The sequence below is a fragment of the Callospermophilus lateralis genome, chromosome 1, assembly GCF_048772815.1.
Source record: "Callospermophilus lateralis isolate mCalLat2 chromosome 1, mCalLat2.hap1, whole genome shotgun sequence".
Lineage (NCBI taxonomy): Eukaryota > Metazoa > Chordata > Mammalia > Rodentia > Sciuridae > Callospermophilus > Callospermophilus lateralis.
In genome coordinates, this window is record NC_135305.1 from 178449787 (window position 1) to 178474372 (window position 24586).

Below are 24586 nucleotides of genomic sequence, written 5' to 3' on the forward strand. Positions count from 1 at the left end.
TCTGTTGCATTTGCTGATGAGCAAAGAAAATAGATTTTTCCATCCCCCAGTTAGGTGGGTAAAACCTGGGTTGGTTCCCATTGTGTTAAACATCATCCCATGAATTCATTGTGACAATGAAAACCTTAGTAACGATAGTACTTGCAGTCTGCCTTTTGCTTATTTATTTTTATTTATTTATTTTGGGGTACCAGGGATTGAACTCGGGGGGGCATTCTGCCACTGAGCCACATCCCCAGCCCTAGTTTGTATTTTAGAGACAGGGTCTCACTAAGTTGCTTGCACCTCACCACTGCTGAGGCAGTCTTTGAACTCACGATCCTTCTGTCTCAGCCTCCCGAGCCCTTGGTATTACATACATGCGCCCCTGCGCCTCGCCAGCCTGTCTTTTATTAAATGCATCCTCTGTACCAGGCACAGGACTAAATGTAGCACCGATAACTTCCTTGAGTTCTCATGACCACCATTATTCTCACTGTTTCCCAGATGGGAAAAGGAGGAACCCGAGGGTCACAAAACAATGATGGGTTAGGATTTGAGCACAGGGTGTTAACTTCAGATTTGGCATTTAAAGTGTGGCTTCTCTTGGGCCTTTGCAAACGGTGAAACTTTAAGATCCCAAACTAATGAGGAATGACATCAAGCTTTTTGCAGTATTTTACTGAGGTCAGCATGCTTCACAGCCTGGTATTTAGAATTCTCTGACTCATCTGACAAGTGAGAAAGTGAAGCCACAGAAGAAAATAAGCAACCTACCTGCTCGGCATTGCACCCCTAGAACATGGCAGCAGTACCAACTTCTAACTGCAACACCATCCTGCATCTATAACTGCCAGGCTCCCAATGCACATTCCTCTCAGCCCCACGCTCCCCTCGCCTGGCTTTGGCATGAGGCATAGCCGTAGAGACGGAGTTGGGTGGCCCTTGCAGAGGCACCTCTAAGGAGTCCCCTGGGTGACCATCAGAATGGTGGCAGAGGGGCTCGGTCAGGGACCACTTAAGTTGCTCACTGTGTCCACAATTGATTTTGTGGCCCATCTAGCAACTGGAGAGTGTCAAGGTTGTGACAGTGACGGGCATTGCTGTTAAGTTTTTATGGGGATGAGACTAATTGCTTGTCTGGTTTGGTCTGTTTCCATAAGCAAAGTGACTTTCTTGATCTGCATCAGGAAAACAAACCAGACATGGGAAGAAATTTTTTGATTAAGGAGAGGCCTTGGGGCCTTGAAGAGACTGTCCCTGGTGCACCCTTGGGATTTGCTGCCCAAGGAATTCTCATGAGGAGCTGCCTTTTATTACAGTTTGGTCAAATGTGACCAGTTTTTCTACTTGGTGCCTGTAGATGGCTCATGTGTCTGTGATGTCTCTAACTTATTGTCTGGATAAGAAAGTCTTCCTGTCGTGCTTTGCAGTCAACCACTTCTGTCTCAGTTATATATCATAAGATTTGTGTAGCGGGTTGATCATTCATGCATTCACTTTAAAAACTGAGTTTCCTCTCCACTTTATTCTTTTATTTATTTTTTATTTATTTTTTTAATAAACTCACTACTATGGTGGTGATCGAGTCGATCTCTTCTCAAAAGAGACCAGTGGTTCTGCTATTCCTTTTCTTTTTTTTTCTTGTTATATATATATATATATATTTAGTTGTGGTTGTCAACTGACCTTTATTTATACGTGGTGCTGAGAATTGAACCTAGTGCCTCACACAATCTAGGCAAGTGCTCTACCCCTGACCTACCCTGGTTCTGTCATTTCTTAGATGAGATCAGGAAGGTCCCCTTCATTTGTCCAGTAGATTCCATCCAGTGTCCCAAATTGGTTCAGAACAGCAAATTCCTTTTGGCATGCATTGGTCCACATTGAACCATCCTAGTTTTAAGACCCAAATAGGAGGGTTCTCATCTCCTCTGCCCTTCCCAATACCTTCATTCCCCTTGATCTGCAAGTTACAAGAGGTAACACGACTTTCTCCAATAAATGACTCTGCCATGCTCCTCAATTTGTCACTCCCTATTAGGCACCCATTGATTACGATGGTCACAATTGACAGTAATGACGGCTCACCTTGCTATTAGCATCATTGGGTTCCCACATTTTGTTGTTAGTTAACAACTAAGTGCCTTTCCATTCTTTCCTGTAGAATCACGCTTTATGACTACCAAGCCATGTGTAGAGCCAACAAGGAGAGCAGTGATGGAGCCCATGGCCTCCTGGATGTAAGTCCAATGTGATCCCTTGGAACAGTTGCACGTTTTTTGTCTCTGAGCACATATCTCCATCTTTGGAGTAATCGAGTCGATCTCTTCTCAAAACCATAGATGTTTAAAGCTATTTCCTGACTTGCTGCATTATTTAAAACAAACAAACCCTGCTTCTGTTTAAACCCAAATCTAGTGATATGAATGAGAAACGGGTTCAGAGTCTTTGGATGAATGCAGTAGCACCTTTTTTTTTTTTTTTTTTTTTTTTTTTTTTTTTTTTTTTTTTTTTTGATAGCAAAGGGGAGCTGTTTGGCTGATTCTCACTTTTACAGAAAAGATTTGGTCTTGCTCAACAAAAATTTTTTCTTTGTTTGCAAGAAAACTCTTAGCCCATGAATGAAATTCAGATTTTAATGGCAGATCATCTCTCCTGGTCATCCTGCTGCTGATCTTCCCCCCCACCCCCACCATGATGCAGAACTGGAAAATTTCTGAGGGGCAACTAGATATTGGACTTTTGGTGTGGGTTGGGGGGGGCAAAAATGTTGCTCTTTAGTGTGAGACTCTTCCTAAACCCAACTTCCCTAGCCTTAACCAGAATATTTTTAGACATAGTCTTCCCTAGATATGGTTTCATCATTAGGCTTAAAAGCGCCACGGTGTTATCCTTTTGATTGATAATGTGCATTTAAATGTTATAATCCCATATTTGCATAATCCCTTTGTTGACTCCAATTGAACCAGTGCCTGAATGTTTGAGGGCCTGTCCCCCTGGCCTCTGGGTGATTGGCCCCTGTGCCAAACCTCCAAGGCTTCCTAATCCCTTTATTCAGCCTCTCCCCTCTGAAACACTCAGCCCATCCCAGCAGGGACAAAGATACAGAATTGTCCCAGGGTCTGACCATCTGGATCTTTTTTTTGAAAGAAAGATGATTTCACATTCCCACCCCCCCACCCCGCCATAATATGTAAAAACAAAACATGAAGTTACAAGGTTGCATTTGGTTTTAGGAAATAGTTAAAAGTACATATCTGACCCCAATCCTGGGGTCTCCGAGGCCCTCTATTTCAGGAATGATGTTGAAGCACTCAGTCAAATCAAAGCAAGAGATGCACAAAAGTCTGAAATCTGGATGGGCTGGGAATAACTTCAATGGGATGGTGGTTTGGTGTGTGTATGTGTATAGGCTGGGGGTGATGTTTTGTTTAGTTTTGTTCTCATTTACATTCTGGTCTGGTATAGGAAAGTTTCAACAATAGTTAGAGGAGTAAAACTGTGTTGTGTTCTTGTTTAAAATTGGATAATTCCCCTAGTCCCAGTTCTAGTTCTTCTAATTAAAGTGCTCAGAAAGTAGGATTAAGTAGCAATCACCTCAGAAAGCAAGATTTGGCAGGCACTTTAATTCTGTGATACCTACAGACAACCACAAAAGGTTCTGAGATTTTTCTGGACCTGACATCTGGGGCCCAGGCTTTGCCAATGTCACTGCCTGTCTCTCAAGTTCACCCACCGCTCACATATCTAGCATACCTAGGTACAAAGAACCAACTGAGGGGGAGACTTGGTATTTTCCAGAATACAGGAAATTGAATTATCCACATAGGAAATATCACAGAGTAAACAATCCGACTGCTTTTTTTAATTAAAATATTCTGAAATAAAGATTAGGCTGTCAATGCCTTCTTTTATAAAGTGACAGGAATTTTCTGCAAGGATAAAAATCACATGTTTATATGGTTATGTATTTTTCCAAGTCTAAATATGTAAGTGTGAGAAAAGGCAGCTCAAATCCTACAGAATTCATGGAAGGCATTAAAATCAATTGTGTGCAATTTGTGCTGATTTCAATGAATGACGGACAGTGATGGAGAACAGGGAGAGGCACCTTCCCAAAAGGGAGGTCTGTGAATTACCATTTAAAATTAGTTATGATTCCAGCCCTCAGCCCCTCAGCATTAGGCTGCGAAATATTAGCCTCCAGAGGGTAAAGATTTAAGCATCTTTTCCTAAACTTCCTCTTTCCTCCCAGTGATAACCCTTGTATATTCCCTGTTTGTTTTACTTGTAAATCACATCTCGCTACAGGGGAGTTCAAAGTTTTAGCATGTTAGTTTTGGGATACAGTATCCAACCATTTTCTTGCTTTAGCTAGACCATCACTGTTTAACACCATATCAATCTCTCTGGAAGAATAACATTGTCTTTATGTAAAGCCTGAAGTTAAACGTCAAACTTTGATATATTGTTTTAAATGGACTGAATTCTTCCTTTCAGCCTTATCATGCTTTCCTCTCTGCTGTGAAATGGATAATGACTGAACTTGTCTTGTAAGTACAAGGTGCTGAATTTGGGGAAAAGTATTATTTTGGGGGTTTATGAATTGCATTCATTGGATTTTCACTTTCAATAATCATTAGATTCACGAAACTGACATAGGTTCATCAAACATTTCAAAATATTGAATATCAAGACCTCCCCCAAATCACCTTTCATTAAGTTATACAGGATCACTCCTTTTGCCCCTTAGGTCATTGTTTAGCAGAGTAACAGCTTGCAGTACACAAACTGAATTTATTTATTGTGGTTACTATTAAATTTAACATGGATGTCTGGCTGTTTTTAATGCAGCCTGGGTGGGCTGTGGTCAGAACACACTGCTGCGGCTGTCCACTGCTACTCGGGTGTCTCCGTTCATGTGGGAGTCGGGGCTGGTGTGGGCATCAGCCAGGGCTGGGGCTTTTCTCAGGTGCAATTTAATTGTTTATCTTGCCAAATTATGGTCCTCTTTGGAGGATGCTGGATGCTTTTGTGACTTTAGTCAGTCTTGAAATGGCTGGAAGTCAAGATGAAGGACTTGACTTACAGACCTGATATTGGACACATTACTGGAACACTATCGCACATATAGGAAGAATTTCATGGATAAGCATTTCAACCAGATCAACTGTTACACCAACTCCTCTTTTCCCCAGCCCAAGGTTTTGATTCTGTGAGGTTAAGGTAGATTCCTTGTGATTGAATAAGTAGACATGTCTTTTTTTTTTTTTTTTTTTTTTTTGCTTTAATGTAACCTATATTAATTTAACAAAGCTTATAAATTAAAATAGGCAATATGTTCTCTATATTGATAAGAGACAGAAAGCACACTAACAGCTAATAGGATTTTGAATGGAAGCTGGAAGAGATGTTAGCCATGAACCTGAAAAATAACTGGATTTGGTCCATCTCTATTCATTTGGAGGAAGATTAATATTATTTTTCCATTCGTTAATAGCAGTCCAAGTTTTGTTTTTTTTTTTTTTTTTCCTAAAGTTGGACTGTGGCATAGTTTCAAGAAGGACCCCAGCCCCCATTCCCAGGCATTGGTTACACAAGTTCGAGTTGCTGTATAAATATTGAAAACATCCTTCATTACTGCAGACTATTGTCAGGGTAGAGAATATTTATATTTCTGAATCTAGACAGGGCAGAACTTTTAGAAATTGACTGTTTATTGTGGAATCAAACTAGATGGTGAAAATTGAAGGAAGATCAATTGGTACAATAGAGAAAAGGGACCAGGGAAGGGAAGAGAAAGGGGAAATACTAAGTAAGTGTTACCAAATTATATTGGTATACTGTGTGCATGTAAAATGAACAAGTCCCACCAGTTATGTACAACTATAATGCACCAATAAAAATGTGGAAAGAAAAGTGAATAATAAGTTGATAATAACCAGACAAATATTGCTTGTCCACAAAGCAGGATTTCTCAATTAGAAGTCTTGTGTCTAGGTAAACCTGCCTCAGGGTCAGGCTGGCAATGAGGATAAAGTAGCCTTTCATAGTAAGAGCCAGGTGGGAATGCAGTGGGCATTCCATCAGCCCTGTAGATGTCTCCCAAGGGTGGTGGTATTCTTTCAAACGAGGTAAGCAATGTTAAATACCAGAATGTAACTGTTGTAATCAGAGGACCAGTGACCAAGTAACTCTGGGCTTTTCCTCCATCTGTCTAGGTTTCTGGTGGAATTTAACCTCTGCAGTTGGTGGCATTCGGATATGACAGCTAAAGGTAAGCCACAACTGGTTTCTATTTCCTGGGCAAAGTTTCCTGGGTTCACTGGTTACTTTTCATCAGGGACAGGCTGGCTCACATGAAACTACCCGGGACACAGTGACAATTTTTTCAGCTGGCAGCAAAAAGCCATTCTTTGTGCTGAGTGCTGCGCTGTCCATTTGGCCACATGGACGGGCTTCATGCTGCCTGGGCTTGGATCTTTCCAAGTCACACATTGCAGAGGTAAAATTTTCAGAAAGCTTGTAGATGGGACCAAAATCTTAGGGAAATAGATCCATCGCCTGTGTCCCAGGCTGAATGAATTGATAACCATCCTATTTTTATCACTACCCTCATCAAATTTCAATAGCATTGCACTATTCTCCCTGCTTAAAAAAAAAAAAAAAAAAAAGGCATTTGATTTGGGTAGTAGTTAACAGAGAACTTCCGAAGGCATGCCCTGTAGAGTTAGGCTTGCAAGGGTAGAGGCTGGCGTTTGGCAAATCACCTGATCTCAAGGCTCAATTGTTTCATAGTAAGCACAATGGGAAGAATAACATTGATTTTTGGGGGGAGCATGCAAATTGTGTATTTAATAAGTGGTATATATGTGTATTAAGAATTGTAATGCAAAAAACAAAGTACATGTATAAAGGCATGAATTGGAGTGAACATACTTTATATACATAGATATGAAAAATTGTGCTCTAAATGTGTAATAAGAATTGTAATGCATTCCACTATTGTGTATTTAAAAAAAATAATAAAATCAATGAAAGATGAAGGAAAAAAATCATGTAGGCAGACCACAGTAACTGGAATATAATGTGATAGTTGCAGTTTCTGATAGATGATTATCTACAAAACCAGCACTCTGTAACAAGCTGTTCATAGTGGGTACTTAATCTTTGCCATTCAAGACCCTCACATCTTTTTCGTGCCAGGGATGACCCTCGAAGGCCCTTGCCACTCCCTGCTGGGCTGGTGCCAGTTTGAAAGCAGTGAGTTCCCATAATCCCACTGCTAGGAATTGAGTCTAAGGAAATGGGTTAGTAACCAAGGTTCCTATGATAGGATGATCAACAACAGGAGATTTGATTGCAAGTGATGGTGATTCTTTGTTTTATATATTTATTATATATATATATATATTGTTGATGGACCTTTATTTATTTGTATGTGGTGCTGAGAATCAAACTCAGTACCTCACACGTGCTGGGCAAGCACGTTAACACTGAGCCACAACCCCAGCCCCTAATTCTTTAATATTTAACAGTAAGGGTATTTTAAAATAAATTACAATCCATCCACAGAAAGACACATTGTGCCATTTCTGAAAACTTCTTTTTTTTGGGGGGGGGCAGGGGGAGAAAACCCAAAGTGCTTAACCACTGAGCTACATCCCTAGGCCCCTCCCCCCCCCCCTTTTGTATTTTGAGATAAGGTCTTGCTAAGTTGCTTAGGGCCTCACTAAGTTGCTGAGGCTGGCTTTGAACTTAGGATCCTCCTGTCTCAGTCTCCCTAGCTGCTGGGATTACAGGTGTGTGCCACTGCACCCAGGCTACAAACTTCTTTTAAGTAAAATGCTTATGTAGCTAGGCACCATAATGCTCACCTGTAGTCCTGGATAATTAGGAGACTGAGGCAAATGGATGATTTGAACACAGAATTTCAAGGCCAACCTGGATAAAATAAGACCCTGTTCCCCTGTACCTTTCCCCCAAAAGTCACAAAATCAAGTAATGTAACAAAAACCAAGGATCAAAACTGTATACATCAAAAAGTTGTCTAATGGTGGTAGGAAGGAGAATGTGATGTTAAAATGGGGTCAGTAATTAGTTTAGTAAATACGGAGAGTCCAAATGAGTTAGGATGATTCCCATTTCTCAAATTTTTACCTATAGTATGAATGTGCCTTTGTTTAAAATTGCCCATAATTTGGGAAAAAAAGATGAGAGAGGTGGTGTTAAGAGGAATAATGGGATTCTTTAGTTCTTTTTTTTTTTTTTTTCCCTATTTTTGGGAAGCTTTTAAATGAGACCCTTAACAGATCATCTTACTTCACTACCAGTCCATGAGACCTTCTTCCCATAGACTAGAAAGACCTTATCTAGTAATGACATGACTGTCATATGGGATACAGAGTGCATGAGCCTTTCCAGAGCTGGAAACACCTTTCAAATTACCTTCAAACCCCTTCAACATACCTGAGATGTGGACACTGCTAGAATTTATCACCAAACCTTTCTGAAACGCCTAAGTCATACAGATGAATACATAAATGACAGATACCTAGGGGACTGCGACCTAAGCCAAGCCTGCAACCTGGATAATGAGAACCACATCTTCCCTCCTTTGAGCCCAGGGATGAGCCAAGTACTGCACATGATTTGACTCGTCAGTCCCATTGACCTCTGCTAGGCACAAATATCAGTTTTTCCATCTGCAAGGCTTCTTTCAGAATATCTTATTCAAAGTAAACATAAATCCTAAACCCAGTGTAGGGAGAGGTTTCAGGCACACTAACGATATTGACTTGCATGATTTCTTCCTTCTAAATTCCCGATTCTTTCACTAGATAAAGACCCCGAGCTGAGACGTACATCTTTGCCTTCGCTAAAAATAGAATCCATAATTATACTGTTTATCTGCTTCATTTCCTTAATGAAGGGGACTGTGGAAGCCCATTTCTGCTCGATTATCACAAAGGTATCATTTGGGTGAAGTTGTACAAAGGATGGGGCTTGCTGGCACCCAGTTATGAATGGCGATGCATTCACAGAGACAAAAGAAGAGGAAGGCTTATTCAAATGGCAAATCTATTCATTCCCAATTGTGGGCACATAATTACTGTGAACCAGAGTCAGTTGTTCTCATCGGGGGACATTTGTTGCTAAGGGAAAATTAAAGAAATTCAATTGTGTGGATGTTCTATTGGATGTACCAGTGGGAGTGAGTAGTAGGTCATCTTTAGATACATAGCCATACAGGGGTGGGAGGCAGAGGAGTGTGATGGCAAAGAGTTGGCTCTAGGAGTTGACTGCTCAGGCTTACAGCTGGAGTCTGCCATGCAAGACATTGTGACTTGGGTGAGCACCTTAATTTCTCCAAGCTTGAATTTTTTTCATTTGCAAAATGGGATAGCAACAGAGTCTTCCTCCCTCTGTAGTGATGAGGATTCATTCATACAAATGGGCTAGCACAGTCTTTGGCACGTAGTAAGTGCTTAGTAATGGCTGTGAAGGAATTGGCAGTTAAGTAAATGATGGTGGATTGGGGGCGGGCGTAGCTCAGTGGTAGAGCCTTAACCTAGCATGCGTGAGGCCCTGGGTTCCATCCCCAGCACTGAGAAGAAAAATGTTAAGTGATGATCATGGTGAGTTGCTCTCTGGGACTTGAAATAGGCTGTGTGTGGTTTCCAAACCTCAGTGGACCCTTCTGGGAAAAGAAGTAACTAGCCTCGCTGAGCACTGTGATCCTTATGTATTATGAGTTTTCAATGCAGAGAGTGAAAATGGTACCCAAGAGATGGCTGGCAGCCTTGGTTATTGGTTTGAAATTCCACAGATGAATAAGCTGTAGTGCCTGGCAAAGAGGTGTTGTTTTCCATGGTACTCTAGGCAAAAAGGGGTTCGTGTTATTTAGAGTAAATGTGGGCATGGTTTTATATGATAACTTGCACAGTTCCCAAAAGCACATCCAAATAATTGTTAGCCAATCTGTAGTCCATGCTGCAAACAGATTCAGCAGTATATCACATCAGTATGGGTACCCTACAACTGTCAAAGGACAAAAAATTTAATCTCCAAAAAGAATTGGAGACAAATGGGCTTTGCCACTGAGTGTGTTGGAATCATTCCATTGTAACTGGGCCCAGACAATTAGGATGAGAGATGGTGAAATTACCAGGCTTATTTAAATCACGTATGCTGCCTATCCCTGCCTGCCCCCAAGGTCCTTTCTTTCACTGGCCCGACTTCACAAAGCAGTGCAAGGGGTACATGCTGCAGCCAGACCAAGTTTAAGTTCTGGCTCTGCTACGTACTTAGTAGGTAAACTTGGGCAATTTAGTCTAATTGTCTTGCCTCCATTTATGATCTATAAGCATAGATAAAAATTGTTGAACTCAGTTTATTTTTTTAATTTTGCCATGTTTTACTGTTAAATTAATCAATACATACAAAGCAGAACAATATCCAGCACAGAGCAACTTTAGAATAAACTTAAGATATTATGAGGTGTTTCTATGCCACTGGCAGACGGGTGCCCTGTCCACTTGTAATCTATTTTATGGTGTACTTAATCTTCACCTCATTTTTTCCCATTTTTTAATGTTTAAATTCATTCTAATTAATTATACATAGAATGCATTTTGACATATCATACATAAATGGAGTATAATTTCTCACTCTTCACGTAGAATCACATAGGTCATGTAGTCATATATATGATAACACCCCTTTCCCCTCATTGTTTTAACTAAAGTTAAAATACTTCAAATTTTTAGAAATATCAAAGACTTTAAAAAGGAAGCACCCTAAATGAAAAGTCAGAATATTTTCACAGAGAAGTTCATATTTAGAATGAACTGAAAAGAAAAGATTATCCAATCATAGACAAATATTATGAAGTTGGCATTTGGCTTCCCTTAATTGGAAGGTGAGGAGAAATGAAAGTTAAAGGTGGTCTTAAGAAGGTGGGGGAACCCTAGTATCCAGCAATGGTGCTCTCCATGAAACGGGGGCATTGAAGAAGGAACTGAGAAAAATGAGGTTCCCACCTAGAACTTCTGGGGGGTGACATGGGCCTAGGCTGCGGAAAGTCCCATCACCTTTCATTTGAAAGGCAGGCTGTTGTCACAGGGGACTGAAATCCTTACATTTTCTTTGTCCATTTTATGGCTTGAAAAAGCCCATTCGGGAGAATCAACATGTTCAGCAAGCATTTAAAGCAATTTCAGTGGGCCAGCTCTGCAGGGCACAGGGAGACTTGTCTGGGACTTGTTACCCTCAGAAGAGTAGCAGCCACCAGAACTGTACACCCAATGGAATGGGGAGGCACCACCTGCTTGAAATGTCTAACCATAAAGGGGGCTCAGAAAGGTTGGAACCAAAATTTTGACTAGCTTGAGTATAAGAAATAATAAGCTAATAAAACCTTTTAAGAAAGCTCAATGATCAAAACGACTCTTTCACTTAACCATTTTCACAGACCTGTTTGCATACCAGGCTTTGAGTTTCCCACCATTCTAAAGGGCATTTGCCGTTATGAGTTTTGCTTTAGGAGCATGTTTTCATGAAGCACGTACTCATAAATAGCATCTGCGATGTGCTGTCTGCTTTCCCTGTATTCTCTGGTTTGCAAACAATCATGTTAATAAATGCTGTTATTCCCATTTTATAGATGAGGGCACTAAGGTATAGAAAGTTTTAAAAACTCTGCTTGGGGGGGCTGGGGTTGTGGCTCAGTGGTAGCACACTCATCTGGCATGTGTGAAGCACTAGGTTTGATCCTCAGCACCACATAAAATAAATAAAAGGTATTGTTTCCATCTACAAAACAAAAAAAAAAAAAATCTGCTTGGTGCTGTGCAGCAGTGGCAGGATTCACAACCCCTGGAGTCTGTGCCCTTAGCTACTACACAATTATCCCAGCTTCTGGCATGGAGAGGGTAACACTTGCTAATGACTAGCATTTCAAGAAGGCTGTGTGTCAAAGTGGGTGAGTCTCATAAGAATGATACATACTTACTCCTTAGAATGAGCCTGTGATGTTGCTATAGGCATCTCCTCTTCATGTTGGTGATTGGCTCCTGAAATCACACATCTTGGACAAAGCAACTGAATAAGTCTACTTCTCTTTCTTAAGATAAGAAAAATTACAATGTACGGTGCGTGAGCTCCCAACAATTTCCTTATGTTAAGCAAAGCTCGGTGAAAAAGCCTATTGCAAGAAACAATCCTGTGAGGGTGTTCAGCAAGCATTTAGTGACCCTTCACTGGGCCAGCACTGCAGGGCATAGGGAAATAGTGTCTGGGACTTGTTGTCCTTCAGGATAGTAGCAGCCACCAGCACCATACACTCGATAGAACAAGGAGGTGGAACAGTTTCCTGGTCAACCAGTTATCTAGTTGGTGGTGACTAGTGGTTTTACAGGTGATCACATGGATGGCTCTGAGTCTGTAGCAGCCCAAGTGGACAGTATAGTGGTTCTGACATCCACCAGGTGCACTTGGAATATAACTTGAGATGTTGTATTCTGCATATGGCTTTGTTAAAATCATATTGCGATCTGAAATTACAAATAAATACTTTTTCTGTGTATGCACCAGCCAAAAACTCTGTACAAAGGTTGGTTATTGGAGACCTACAAGAATCTATTTGGGAAAAATGCTGATGGCTTGACCTCCAATGATGCTTCCAGACACTAGCGTCCCCATTTTATAGATGAGAATACTGAAGATTTCCTAAAAAGCAGCAGAGTAGGGATTTGTTCTCCTAAGCTTTTATACAAGAGCTACTAGCATCCCCATTTTATAGATGAGAATACTGAAGATTTCCTAAAAAGCAGCAGAGTAGGGATTTGTTCTAAGCTTTTATGCAAGAGCTATCACTCTTAACCACTATGCTACGGTATCAATTGACATTGTTTGAATGTCACAGTGGCTTCATTAGAATGCGTATCTTTGTCTTGTTATTATCATGACATTTACTTAGCACTTAAGTTCAAGGTGCTGTATTACAAACTCAACATGTACTGTTTGATTTACTTCTGACCTCGGCCTCAGAGAGAATTTTATTATCTCTAGTTTACAAATAAGAAAACCAATACAACAGTTACTATTATGGTATTATGTAAAAATGTGGATGTGTAACCGATGTGATTCTGCAATCTTTGTAATGTTTTGAATAACCAATTAAAAAAAAAAACAAATAAGAAAACCAAGACTTAAGAGTTTGGATCTTGTCCACTGGACATAATTTGTCTAAATAATTCAATCGGCCATCAAACCTTTGCAGAACTCCTATGTGTTCATCCATGTACCAGGGCTATTTAGTACTTTAAAACTAACATGGTATATTATTGGACGGGGGACTTTATAATAGTAGGATTTGGTTCATGGCTGCGCTTCAAAGACATTACGTATTTTATTATTTCATATTTCAATTTTCTTTCTATAGTAAAGCCATGCAATTGTATCATGACCTTTGTCTCACCCTAAATAATATGGTATAACTTACATTTTATATATTTGTTCAGATCTACATATGTGGTGTTGCTAAGTTTGAGTCTGAGGTCAGAGACCCAGGGAGTGATGCTGTCCCAGTAAGTAGAATTCTTGGGATGCATAAATGATAGCTGATCAAGCCAACACAACGGCTTGAGGAATTATAGCTTATAGAGTTGCTTGGCAGATGAAATCGCCTGACTAATTAGAAAATAATGCATTATGCTGTGCCTAGAAAAATCACAGAGCAGCAGAGACGGAACTGCCTTCTGAATTGCTGTGGGCTGCCAGTCACAATATTGAGTCTGTGCATTGCATTCTTAATTTTTTTTTCCTGTTCCCCTTCTCCTTTACAGCCCAGAAATTAAAACAGACCTTGGAGCCTTGTGATACTGAATATCCAGCATTTGTCTCTGAGCGAACTATCAAGGAGACTACTGGGAATATTGTTTGTGAAGACTGCTCCAAGTAAGCTATACCCAGCTCTACTTCTCCTCCTCTGCACCCCTTTCCCTATCTACTGTAAGTGTCTAGGACTTTCTAGGATGGGCCAATGAGATGCACAGATCCAGTTACACTGAGCAGGCAATATGGCTGCTCTCTTCTCTGAGGGATGTATTTCTATCAGCTTGGAAGAAATGCCATTCGGTTTTGTTAGATCATTTTGAGGTTGAGACACATTCAAAGTGTGTGACAAAACATCCTGGAATATGGGAGATTTTTTTGGTCCAGTTTGTTGATGTTGGGGAAAAGGTCCTAATTGATGTTTTCCCAAAGGAGAGTTGGCAATTTCAGCTGCTAGTTGGAGGAATGTTTTGGGGTGCCTTTATTGAAGGCTCCAGGCTGAGATAGACCACATCTGTGACGAAAATGTTTTTTTCAGGGTTTAGTGTGCATTTTCATCTGCTAATGAAAGTGGGTGTCTTTTAACAGTTTTATTGGTCATTTAGGAGTTTTGACCTTCTCATTCCTGTTGAGTTCCCTACTGGGTGGTTGGATCCATTCTTATTGATTTGGGTGCTTCCTATGTAACAGATACCATTTCTTTACAGTTATGTAGCTTGTACATATGTCTTTCCTATTCCTTAGTCTGACTCATCACTTTAAAAAAATTATTGGTTTCTCTTATTTATACATGACAATAGAAATTATTTGATGAAATCATACAAGCATAGGATATATCTTATTCTAATTAGGATTCCATTTTTGTGGGTGGGCATTATGATGGGGTGCTATGAATGTCTTTTGATGCATTTTTCTTGTATTATAACACTAATTTCTTCTATGATTTGTGCATTTCATGCCCTAAATTCTTCTCTGCTCTAATATCAAAATTACATTCTTATATTTTTATTCTTAAGACTTGAATGTGATGTTTTTTCACATGAACTTGAAGTCCCTCTGGAATTCCGTGTGTGGCATGAGGAAGGGTTTTGATTCATTTCTTTGTCATGTAATCAACCTGTTAACCTGCATTGTGTGTGTGCGCCCATGTACACATTGCTAAACATTGAACCCAGCAGCTCCAACATATTATGAAAGTATTCTTTTAACTTGCACTTTTTGTTGAATAGTCTTTATTTTCCCTTCAGTTTGTAATGACATCTATGTCCCTTCTATATACATGTGTTTCCAGATTTTATGGTTTCCCAATACTATGTACATATAACTTCTTAATTATTATGGCTTTATAAGAGAATACATACCTTTCCTTATTCCTCTTCTAGTCTTGGCCATTCTTGGTTCTTTATTCTTCCATATTAGTTTTAGAATCGGCTTGCAGATTTCCTTGAATTCTGCTAGGGTTTTCATTAAAATTGCTGTAGCTTATAGAGAAAATTAAAGACAATCGCTACTTTTATGATACTGGAATTTCCCATTCATAAACTAAGCACATTTATATCTTTTTCTGTGCCTTTTAGTACACTTATAAATCTAATATAAATAAAATTTTAAATCTAGTTTTTGTATTGGAATATATTTAAAACTCTTTGTGTATAATGCTCGACTCATTGATTGAGAACATCATTGATTTCTGTGCATCATTGATTTCTTGCCAACAGATTGCTAAATGCACTGTAGATCCAGTAGTTTGTGTGAATTCTGTTGGGCTTTTAACATGAACAGTAATATTTGTAAAAAGTTTCCTGTATAATCTTTTTTCCAAAGGTATTAATATTTTTTTATTTATATATGACAGCAGAATGCATTACAATTCTTATTACACATATCTTGATGTTAATTATTACTTGGTGTTTTACTGCACTAGACTTATGATATGTTGTTTCATAGAAGCAATCAGAGTAGGTGACTATGACTCATTCCAAATGTAAAGAAATTGCTTGTAATAAGTTCTATTAGGTAGGATGTTTCTTAGTTTTTTTTTTTAATTATGGTGAAATATAAATGAGATTACTATTTTACCTGTTTTTAAGTGTACAATGCAGGTGCATCTGTAACTGCTATGGCTTTTGGTAGTTAGCCATTTATTGGGTTAAAAAAACCTTTTATCAGACTTTTTGTTATCATGGCTATTGCTTGAAGCCCAATTGGATGTTGAATTTTATCAAAAATGTTTTCTACATTCATTTTTTGGGGGGAGGGGGCAGGTACAAGGGATTGAACCCAGAGACACTTAACCACTGAAGTACATCTCCAGCCCCCTTTTTATGTATTTTATTTAGAAACAGGGTCTTGCTGAATTGTGGAGGCTGGCTCTGAACTCACAATCCTCCTACCTCAGCCTCCTGAATCACTGGGATTATACGCATGCTCCATGCACCTGGTCTACATTCACTTTTATTTTATTGTGGTGCTAGAGATTGAACTGAGGGCCTTGATGTGCTGGGCAAGTGCTCACTGAACTGCCTTCCCAGCCCTCTATATCCATTATTAAAATAATGTCTTCTAATATTTCAATGTATTGAGTTACATTGATGAAATTAAAATTTTTATCACAAAATGTGTGCATGTCATGATTAAAATAAGCTGCATACAACACACACATTTATGCAGTCGTGTGCTGCATAATGACACTGTAGTTGATGCACCAACTATACGATGACATAACTATCTTATTTAAGAGTATGTTTTGTGATGTTCACACAACAAAGAAATCACCTGAAATAATTCTCGCAACATTTTATTTTTTTTCATTTTGGGGGGTATCAGGGATTGAACCTAGGGGTGCTTAACCCCTGAGCCACATCCCCAGTGTTTTTTTTTTTTTTTAAATATATATTTTGAGGCGGGGTCCTGCTGAGTTGCTTAGGGCCTCACTAAGTTGCTGAGGTTGGCTTTGAACTCATGACCCTCCTGCTCAGCCTTGAGCTGCTGGGATTATAGGTATGCATTACTGTGCCCAGGCTTCTCAGAACATGTTTTAATATGTGTTAAAAAATGCATGACCGTGTGTGTGTGTGCGTGCGTGTGTGTGTACATGCTATGAGTACCTTTGATAGTAGACAGGTTGCCAAATGTGAAAACATAGTTGCTTTTCCAGGATGAAACTGACATTGTCATGATTACTAAAGAATAGCAAAATCATGTCACTAAATTTGTTTTGTTCATATTCATATTGTACTGTGAACTTTTGTATCTATGGTCAAATAGAAGAGTGGCTATATTTTTTCTTATGTTACCATTTGACATTATTGCTAAGGCATTTTATTTTCACGAAATTACTTGGGGAGTTTCCCTTATTCCCTGATATCTGCGACATTTCTTGTAAGATAGAATATTAGTTTCCTGTAGGTTTGATAAGACCTGTAAAACTACCAGTGACTGATAGGATTTGTGTGTATGTGTAAATTTACAACTACCAAATTAGTTTCTTGTGCAGTTATATATCTCTGGGTTTTGTTTCTTTTTAAAATGATTTTTTTGGTATGTGATAATATTTTAGTACATTGTCTACATCATCCTCCTTTCCAAGTTTATTGCATGCCATTATACATGGTGTTTACTTTTGTTTTAAAATGCTAGCATTTTTGTGACTTTTATCCTTTTTTAAAAAAATTGTAAACGATACATAAAAATTGTAAATATTTGGGGCCTATCCTGTGATGTTTTAATACATGCATAAATTGTATAATGTTCAAATTAGGATAAATGCATCTATCTCCTCAAATATTTAACATTTCTTTGTGGTAAAAACATTAAAAATCCTTCTAGTCTTTTTGAGAAAAAAAATATACAGTACATTGCCCTCTTTTTAAGTTTGCAATTTTTTAATCATTTCTTTCTGTCTTCTTCCCTCCCTTCCCACTGTACCTCTCAGGAATGCCAAAGAGATTTGTTTTGTCTGTCTCCTATGTTTTGAGTTTACTGGGTTTTTGCATTTTGTTTGATGTTTAGCTTTTGTGTGTGTGTGTGTGTGTGTGTGTGTGTGTGTGTGTGCGCACATGCACATTTCTCTCTGCATTCCAGCCTATCTCCTTCAATTTAACATGCAGGTTTTCATTGTTAACTCTTAATATTTTTCTAATTTTTGCCACCTTTTTGATCTGTAAATGTTAAAGTGTTCTCAATTTCTTAACTGGATTTTGGGAACACCTCTCTTCCATTTACCCAATACAGGGATTTGAACCCAGGAGGCATTTTACCCCTAAACCCTTGTTTTGAGATGAGGCCTGTTAAGTTGTTGAGGCTGGCTGTGAACTTGTGATCTCCCTGCCTCAGCTTTCCCAGTAGCTGGGATTATAGGCATGTGTGTGCTATTGTACCCACTGAGATTATCTTTTTTAAACTTATTGATGTCTAATTAAATGGCATTATGACGTGTATAACACGTGCTTTTTAGAATTTGCAGAAATCACTTTTTATTATAGTATTTATCCATGTGTTTCTAAGTGCAAGTTCCATTCTCTAATAGGTGGGTAGAGCTCCCTATCATTCCATTGGGCCAGTGTATTGATAGTATTCCAGACCTCCCCTTTTCATTATCTTTTTGGTCTATTTTAGATGTCAGTTTATCTCTTACCAGAAATATGGGTTTTTCAACTACCTCATGATTCAATTCATTTTGCTTCCCATATTTTGAAATTATGTTACCATGGACATCCCTGTGAAGACTAACAGATTCCTAATAATCTTTCCTTTAATCACAAGGTAATAACCCTCTTTATACATGAAAGTGCTTTATGCCCTAGCATCTGTTTCATTTGCTAATCACATAAGTACAGTAGCTCTTCTTTGGTAATAGTTTCCTTTGTTTTGTTTTTAACTCTTGTAATTTTTTGCATTAGGATTTTGCTTTATAAATAGAACATAGTTGGATTTGAAACTTTTACTATCTCCATCATCTGCTAGTCTTTTAAAATTTAGTGTGTTTGAGCCAGACATGGTGGCCCCATGCCTTTATCCCAGTGACTTTGGAGGAGACGGGAAGATCACAAGTTGGAGGCCAGCCTCACCAACTTAGTGAGGCCCTAAGCAACTTAATGATACCCTGTCTCAAAATAGTAGAAGGGGGCGTGAATGTGGCTCCGTGGTTAAGCACCCACCTGGGTTTAATCCCTTATAACAGAAACTAAAATTTTACTGTTGAATATAGTAAATCACATAGGTATCTCCACTATCATATTTGCTTACCATTGCTTTGAAAAAACATTACAGTATTTTAGAAGTTTCTTCGGGAATGACCTAGGAGTTGCAGATGTTCTCGTTCTTTGTCTAAAATGACCGATTTGATGTACTATGAACTCTGCAACAATGACTTCACAGAATCTCACCTGGAATATTGTGAAGGTATTATCCCACTGTCAACTGAGTTTCAGCTCTATACCTCTGTAAGTAGCCTGGCTTTCCCCTTCTCTGATGGCTTTTACCATATTCACTCTCTAAGGTTCTGAAGTTTCAATAAAGCAATCCTAGATATAAATTTATCTTTACTTATGCGCTGCATTCTGTGCAACACCTTTAAACTCACTGTAGTTTACTCATGGACATTTTTCTGTATCACCTACCACTTTAAAAAAAATCCACTGGGTTTTTTGGGGGGTGGAGGGGTGGGTGCCGAGGATTAAACTCGACCACTAAGCCACACCCCCAGTCCTATTTTGTATTTTGTTTGGAGACAGGGTCTCACTTTTGCTGAGGCTGGCTTTGAACTCTCGATCCTCCTGCTTCAGCCTCCCAAGCTGCTGGGTTACAGGCAGGCCTGTGCCACCACACCCAGCTGCATTGGGTTTTTAATAATGAATGACTTTCATTCTGCAGGTTTTATTTGATTCTTTGAAAGAATATACAGATTTTTTTTTTTAAATACAGAGGCTTCTTAGGCTCTGTATTAATCATAAAGGTCTTTTGAGATTGTTCTAGTAGTTTAAATTGGGGAAGGGTGCCAGTCATCTTCATCTTCTTTCTTTCATGATAGATTATTAACGTTAATTTTCCTTTTATCCAAAAACTAATCTTTTCTATTAATATTTCTGTAGAAACAGACTAGAACTTGAGTTTCTCTTCACAGTAGATTTGCATTGGGGCTTCTCTCACGTATCCTTATTGTCTTGACTCCCTGAGAATAATTGTTACATAAGTTTTTATATTTAGGGGTTTTTGCATCATATAATTATAGTAAATATTTTCTCTAAGTAGCTTGTAGTTTAGGCTTAAAGTTGGATTTCTCATGGGCAATATTGTTTTTCCTGGTCAGAGCCTCAGAAAGTGCCAGATTATCAGCTTTTTATACTTGGCTGTAAATGTCCAAGTTGGCTTTTAGTGTTTCGTTTTTTGTTGTTTTTTTCCCTTGTCAGCTCTCTTGTATTTTAAACATGTTTGTTTTATTTTTCTGTTTCATCCAGCGTGTCTGTTTAGAGCAGGATGGCTTTCATGTTTGCCCCGTATGTCATGTCATAGTGTACTCTTCTGCCTGGGGACCTCTTAGGGTCACCACAACAAAGCACTAAGAAATAGAGGCTTAGTGGGGGGGGGCGTTGGAAGCATATTGTGAGTCCCGATTTATTAATTACTAGACTGGGTGAGAAATTTAACTCTCTGAATTTCAGCTTCTTTCTGGGTTACTTGGGGGCTAGTAATACTATCATGGGGCTATTGTGAAAATTAAACGAGACTATTTGTGCTGTGAATTTAGCACAAGGCCTGGAACAAAGTAAATACTCAGCAAACAGCCACATTTGATGCATGCAGGATGCTGTGGTCAGAATGTTTATGTCTTCCTACCCCCGATTCCTATGTCAGAACTTCATGCCCAATGTGATAGATGGTCTTAATAGAGGAGGTGGTGATTAGGTCATGAAAGTTAGGCGCCCCCATAGTGGGATCAGCACCCTTACAAAGAAGCTTGAGGTTGTCTGTGCTTGACATCATGTGTGGACCAAGTTAAGGAGACATTTTGGCCACAGGGAGTAGCCCCCTGAAGATACTGACTCTGGTGCCATCTTGATCTGACTCCCAGCCTCCAAAACTATGAGCAACAAATTTCTCTTGTTTATACAGGACCCAGTCTGAGGAATTCAGTTAAGTGGCCCAAATGAACTGAGATACATAATACCACATTTCCAAAGCATTAACCCATTCAAATTGGGTCAAAAATGCAGATTTTTACTTTTCATAGTCTAATATCACTTCACTTCTATACCATTTCCCAAGGAGAGAAGAATGATACACAAGAAGATCACCCATCATATATGACTTAGAAGTTGCTGACCATTCATAGCTCTGTGGTTGTGTGAAATGGACACCACCAATTTCAAAATGACTTGAGAAATCTTTTTTTGGCCCCTGGGTTACCATAAGCTCCATCGTCATGACTACAAACTCCGTGACCAATATCTCATAGCAAATGATGGGTGATCATAGGTGGTAGGGTAAGATTGGGGACTGCTAGGTCAAGCTGGATTTTTTTCCCTGACTGACTTGTAATTAGGAACCAAGGATGCAGTTTAGTTAAACGACCTGAAGGTTTCAAAGCAAAGATGTGATTGCCTTTCACTCAAGAAAGAGGTCATTGATTTTTTTTTTTTTTTTTTTTCCTGCTTTGGTTCAGAAACTATGCTAATGCTTCAGGGAATTCAAAGATGGAAGAGACAGATACAGAGCTGAAGGTATCCCCAGCAGTCATCTGTTTCAGATCTTGAATAGCTTGCAAACTCAGATTTGGGGAATTGAGATCTTCAGAATTTGCTGGCAACAGGGAAAAGATACTCCAAGCTTTAGAAGATATATTTTTTTTTCCTTTCAAAGCTTTCTTTCAAGAGCACCATCCAGCCACTCAGTGACACACAGCAGAGGTAAAAAAAACAAAGACTTGGAGGTCTGAGTGGCAGAGGAACTAAAACTTGTGATTTTTTTTTTCCTTTCATTTTTAGTAAACTTTTTTTTCAGGAGGTTGGTATCGGGGATTGAACTCGGGGGCACTCAACCACTGAGCCCCATCCCCAGCCCTATTCTGTATTTTATTTAGAGAGAGGGTCTCCCTGAGTTGCTTAGCACCTCAATTTTGCTGAGGCTGGCTTTGAACTTGCGATCCTCCTGCCTCACCCTCCCAAGCCACTGGAATTACAGGCATATGCCACCATACCTGCATTGTTTTAGGAAACTTTTGTTCGACATGTAGCACATGCAGAAAAGCATCCAGACCATAAGTTTGCAGCTTAATTTTTACAGCATGAACACATTTGTGTAGCCAGCATTCAGGTTAAGAAATGAGAGAACATCTCAAACTGTTTGGTAGCCCCTGGCCTACCCTCTGCATACCATAAGGTAGACACTGTCTCCATTTCTATCATTCTGGACTTGTTTGGCCTGTGTTACATCTTTGGGAGATGGCAATTAACAAGGTGTGAAGACTGATAGATAAATGACATTGGAGCAGATTTTTAAGGAGTTAGCCCTAAAATAGGGACTTTGGAACATATTAAATGAGAGCTCAAGGTTTTAGCAATATTCCTCGATTGTGTGTTATATCCTAGATACCAGGTTACATTTTCAGGAGATGGCCACAAATGTGGCTTGCGTGATTCCTGCCTTTTGTGGGGGTTTGCAGACAACTAACCAGTGGTTTCAATGCTCGGTGGTTGGAACCTTGGTTAGAGAGTGGAGGATACCTGGGAGTACAGCTTGGACAAGCAAGGCTCCCTGGGGAAAAGTGGCACATAAAGCAAGACCACCAGGAGAAAGAGCTAGGCAGAAGGGGGAGCATTGAGAGGAGAGAGACTGCAGATGCTTCAACAAACCGTTGGAAGTTCAGAGAAGATGGAACATAGGATTAGGGGTGAGGAGAGACGGCACAGAAAACGAGGAATGAGCAGGGGTCAAATCCTTTTGTCTCGTGGACCTTGTCAAGGAGAGATAATCTTCAAAGGACTTCAGATGCTGACCTGATACCAAAGATCCAAATGATGGGAAATGTGACAGTAGTGGCAGTGATATTGCTGAGCTCTAGAAAGAGAAACCCCTGATTCAGACAGGCTACTTGCCCCACCTCTGTCCCCTACATCCCTAGCACACACATGGTAGCACACAAAACTTTGTTTCTCATCCCCCTCTTTTTAGGGATTAGAATCAAGATTGCCAGATAACTAGTTAAATGAAAAATCAATTCATGACTTTTTTTCCTAACACAAAAATCTTTGTGATGCTTTGTTATAAAATGATAGCAGAATGCTGCTGGGCGTGTTTCAATGCTCTGTGTTTAGAGAATGGAGGATACGCAGGAGCATAACCTGGACAAGCATGTCTGTCATCCCAGTGGCTCAGGAGGCTGAGGCAGGAGGATCACAAGTTCAAAGTCAGCCTCAGCAATGGTGAGGGGCTAAGCAACTCAGTGAGACCGTGTATTTAAATAAAATACAAGATATAGCTGGGGATGTGGCTCAGTGGCCGAGTGCCCCCGAGTTCAATTCCTGGTAAACTCCCCACCCCCCGGTCCCCACAAAAAAAAAAGCAAAATGCTTATAAAAAATAAAAGTAGACTTAAATGGTCTTTTTGGATGCTTTTGATGAGCTGAGATCTTTTATTCTCTGCATATCCTTTTCTCTGTCCTTTTTTGCTCTATTCTATGAAATAGACTTTAACAGGATATAGATCTGAGTCATTATCAAAATATTAACAGAATTGTCATTTCACATATGTTTGAGCATTGCATTCCCAGAATGCAATACGTTAAGGAGGAAAATGATGCTGTTTGATTTTTTTGTGATCTTTCCTTTCTTGATGGTCCATAGCTAGTTCAATACAATGACCAATATTGTTGATAGCAAATGGAAGTCTGAATTTGCTCATAGGCTTTATATGTAATTAACATAGGACTGTTATCAACCTTTGGAAAGAAACTGTTTTTTAGGTCTACTTCTCTAAGATAATTACTAATTTTTGACCAGCTTTCTAGGTAACTTCAGGTCAGGAGTAATGACATTCAAAAATAACACAATTCTACAGCCTTTGGCCAGGAGTAAGCTGGAAACTGAGTTTGGTGAAAATTATAGTATTTCAGAAATTATGCACTAAGATCTTTTTTCATAGAAAAACATCTCGCCTTCCGCAATGGAACATACAAATCTGTGTCCATTACAAACCAGTCTGAAGGCAGAAGTTATTCTTCTATAAGCAATAGCAAACTGTAGAGAGCAATCTCAAAGAACTGTGGCCTTCCCACGGGAACTTGCTTCAGCTGCCATTTGCCCTGGGACTGTGATTAATGATCTGTCATCTCTTAGATCAGATGACCCGGTTATATAAACATCTTGACCTGGGAAGCCATGTCAGGTGGCTCTAGCTATAGAGTAGTGGTCTTCTTGGTCTTCGCTGATCTCTGATGATGGGGTTGCTCCTGATTGCATTTCTGAATTTTGTTTGTAGAAACACTTAGTTGGTGTTATATGGAAAGTTCACCCAGCGGTGGGTGACTCAGTTGCTCTAAATAGAACCTTCGAATTGGCAACTCCAAAAGTGGACATTTATCTGCCTATAGCGTAGACAGATATATTATATATTATAGCATAGAGGGACAGTATGCAGTGTTTAAAAAAGGATTTTCAAAAATATAGGGTTTATTAAGAATGCAGGAGCCTAAAAGAAAATAAGAATTTACATAAGAATGTCATTAGGGTTAGAGGTTTGGCGGTTCTAACCGATAATTTTTGTCATTCA

The 24586-nt window shown here is 39.3% G+C and overlaps 1 protein-coding gene across 1 annotated transcript in view; it reads left to right on the forward strand.

Moving 5' to 3' along the window:
* Window positions 1-24586, forward strand: part of Cacna2d3 (calcium voltage-gated channel auxiliary subunit alpha2delta 3) — an 870922-nt gene that overhangs the window by 792024 nt on the left and 54312 nt on the right. The window contains exons 32-35 of the mRNA XM_076868261.1: window positions 2147-2222; window positions 4483-4535; window positions 6204-6259; window positions 13830-13941. Coding sequence (XP_076724376.1) covers window positions 2147-2222; window positions 4483-4535; window positions 6204-6259; window positions 13830-13941 — 297 coding nt within the window. The remainder of the gene's footprint in view (window positions 1-2146; window positions 2223-4482; window positions 4536-6203; window positions 6260-13829; window positions 13942-24586) is intronic.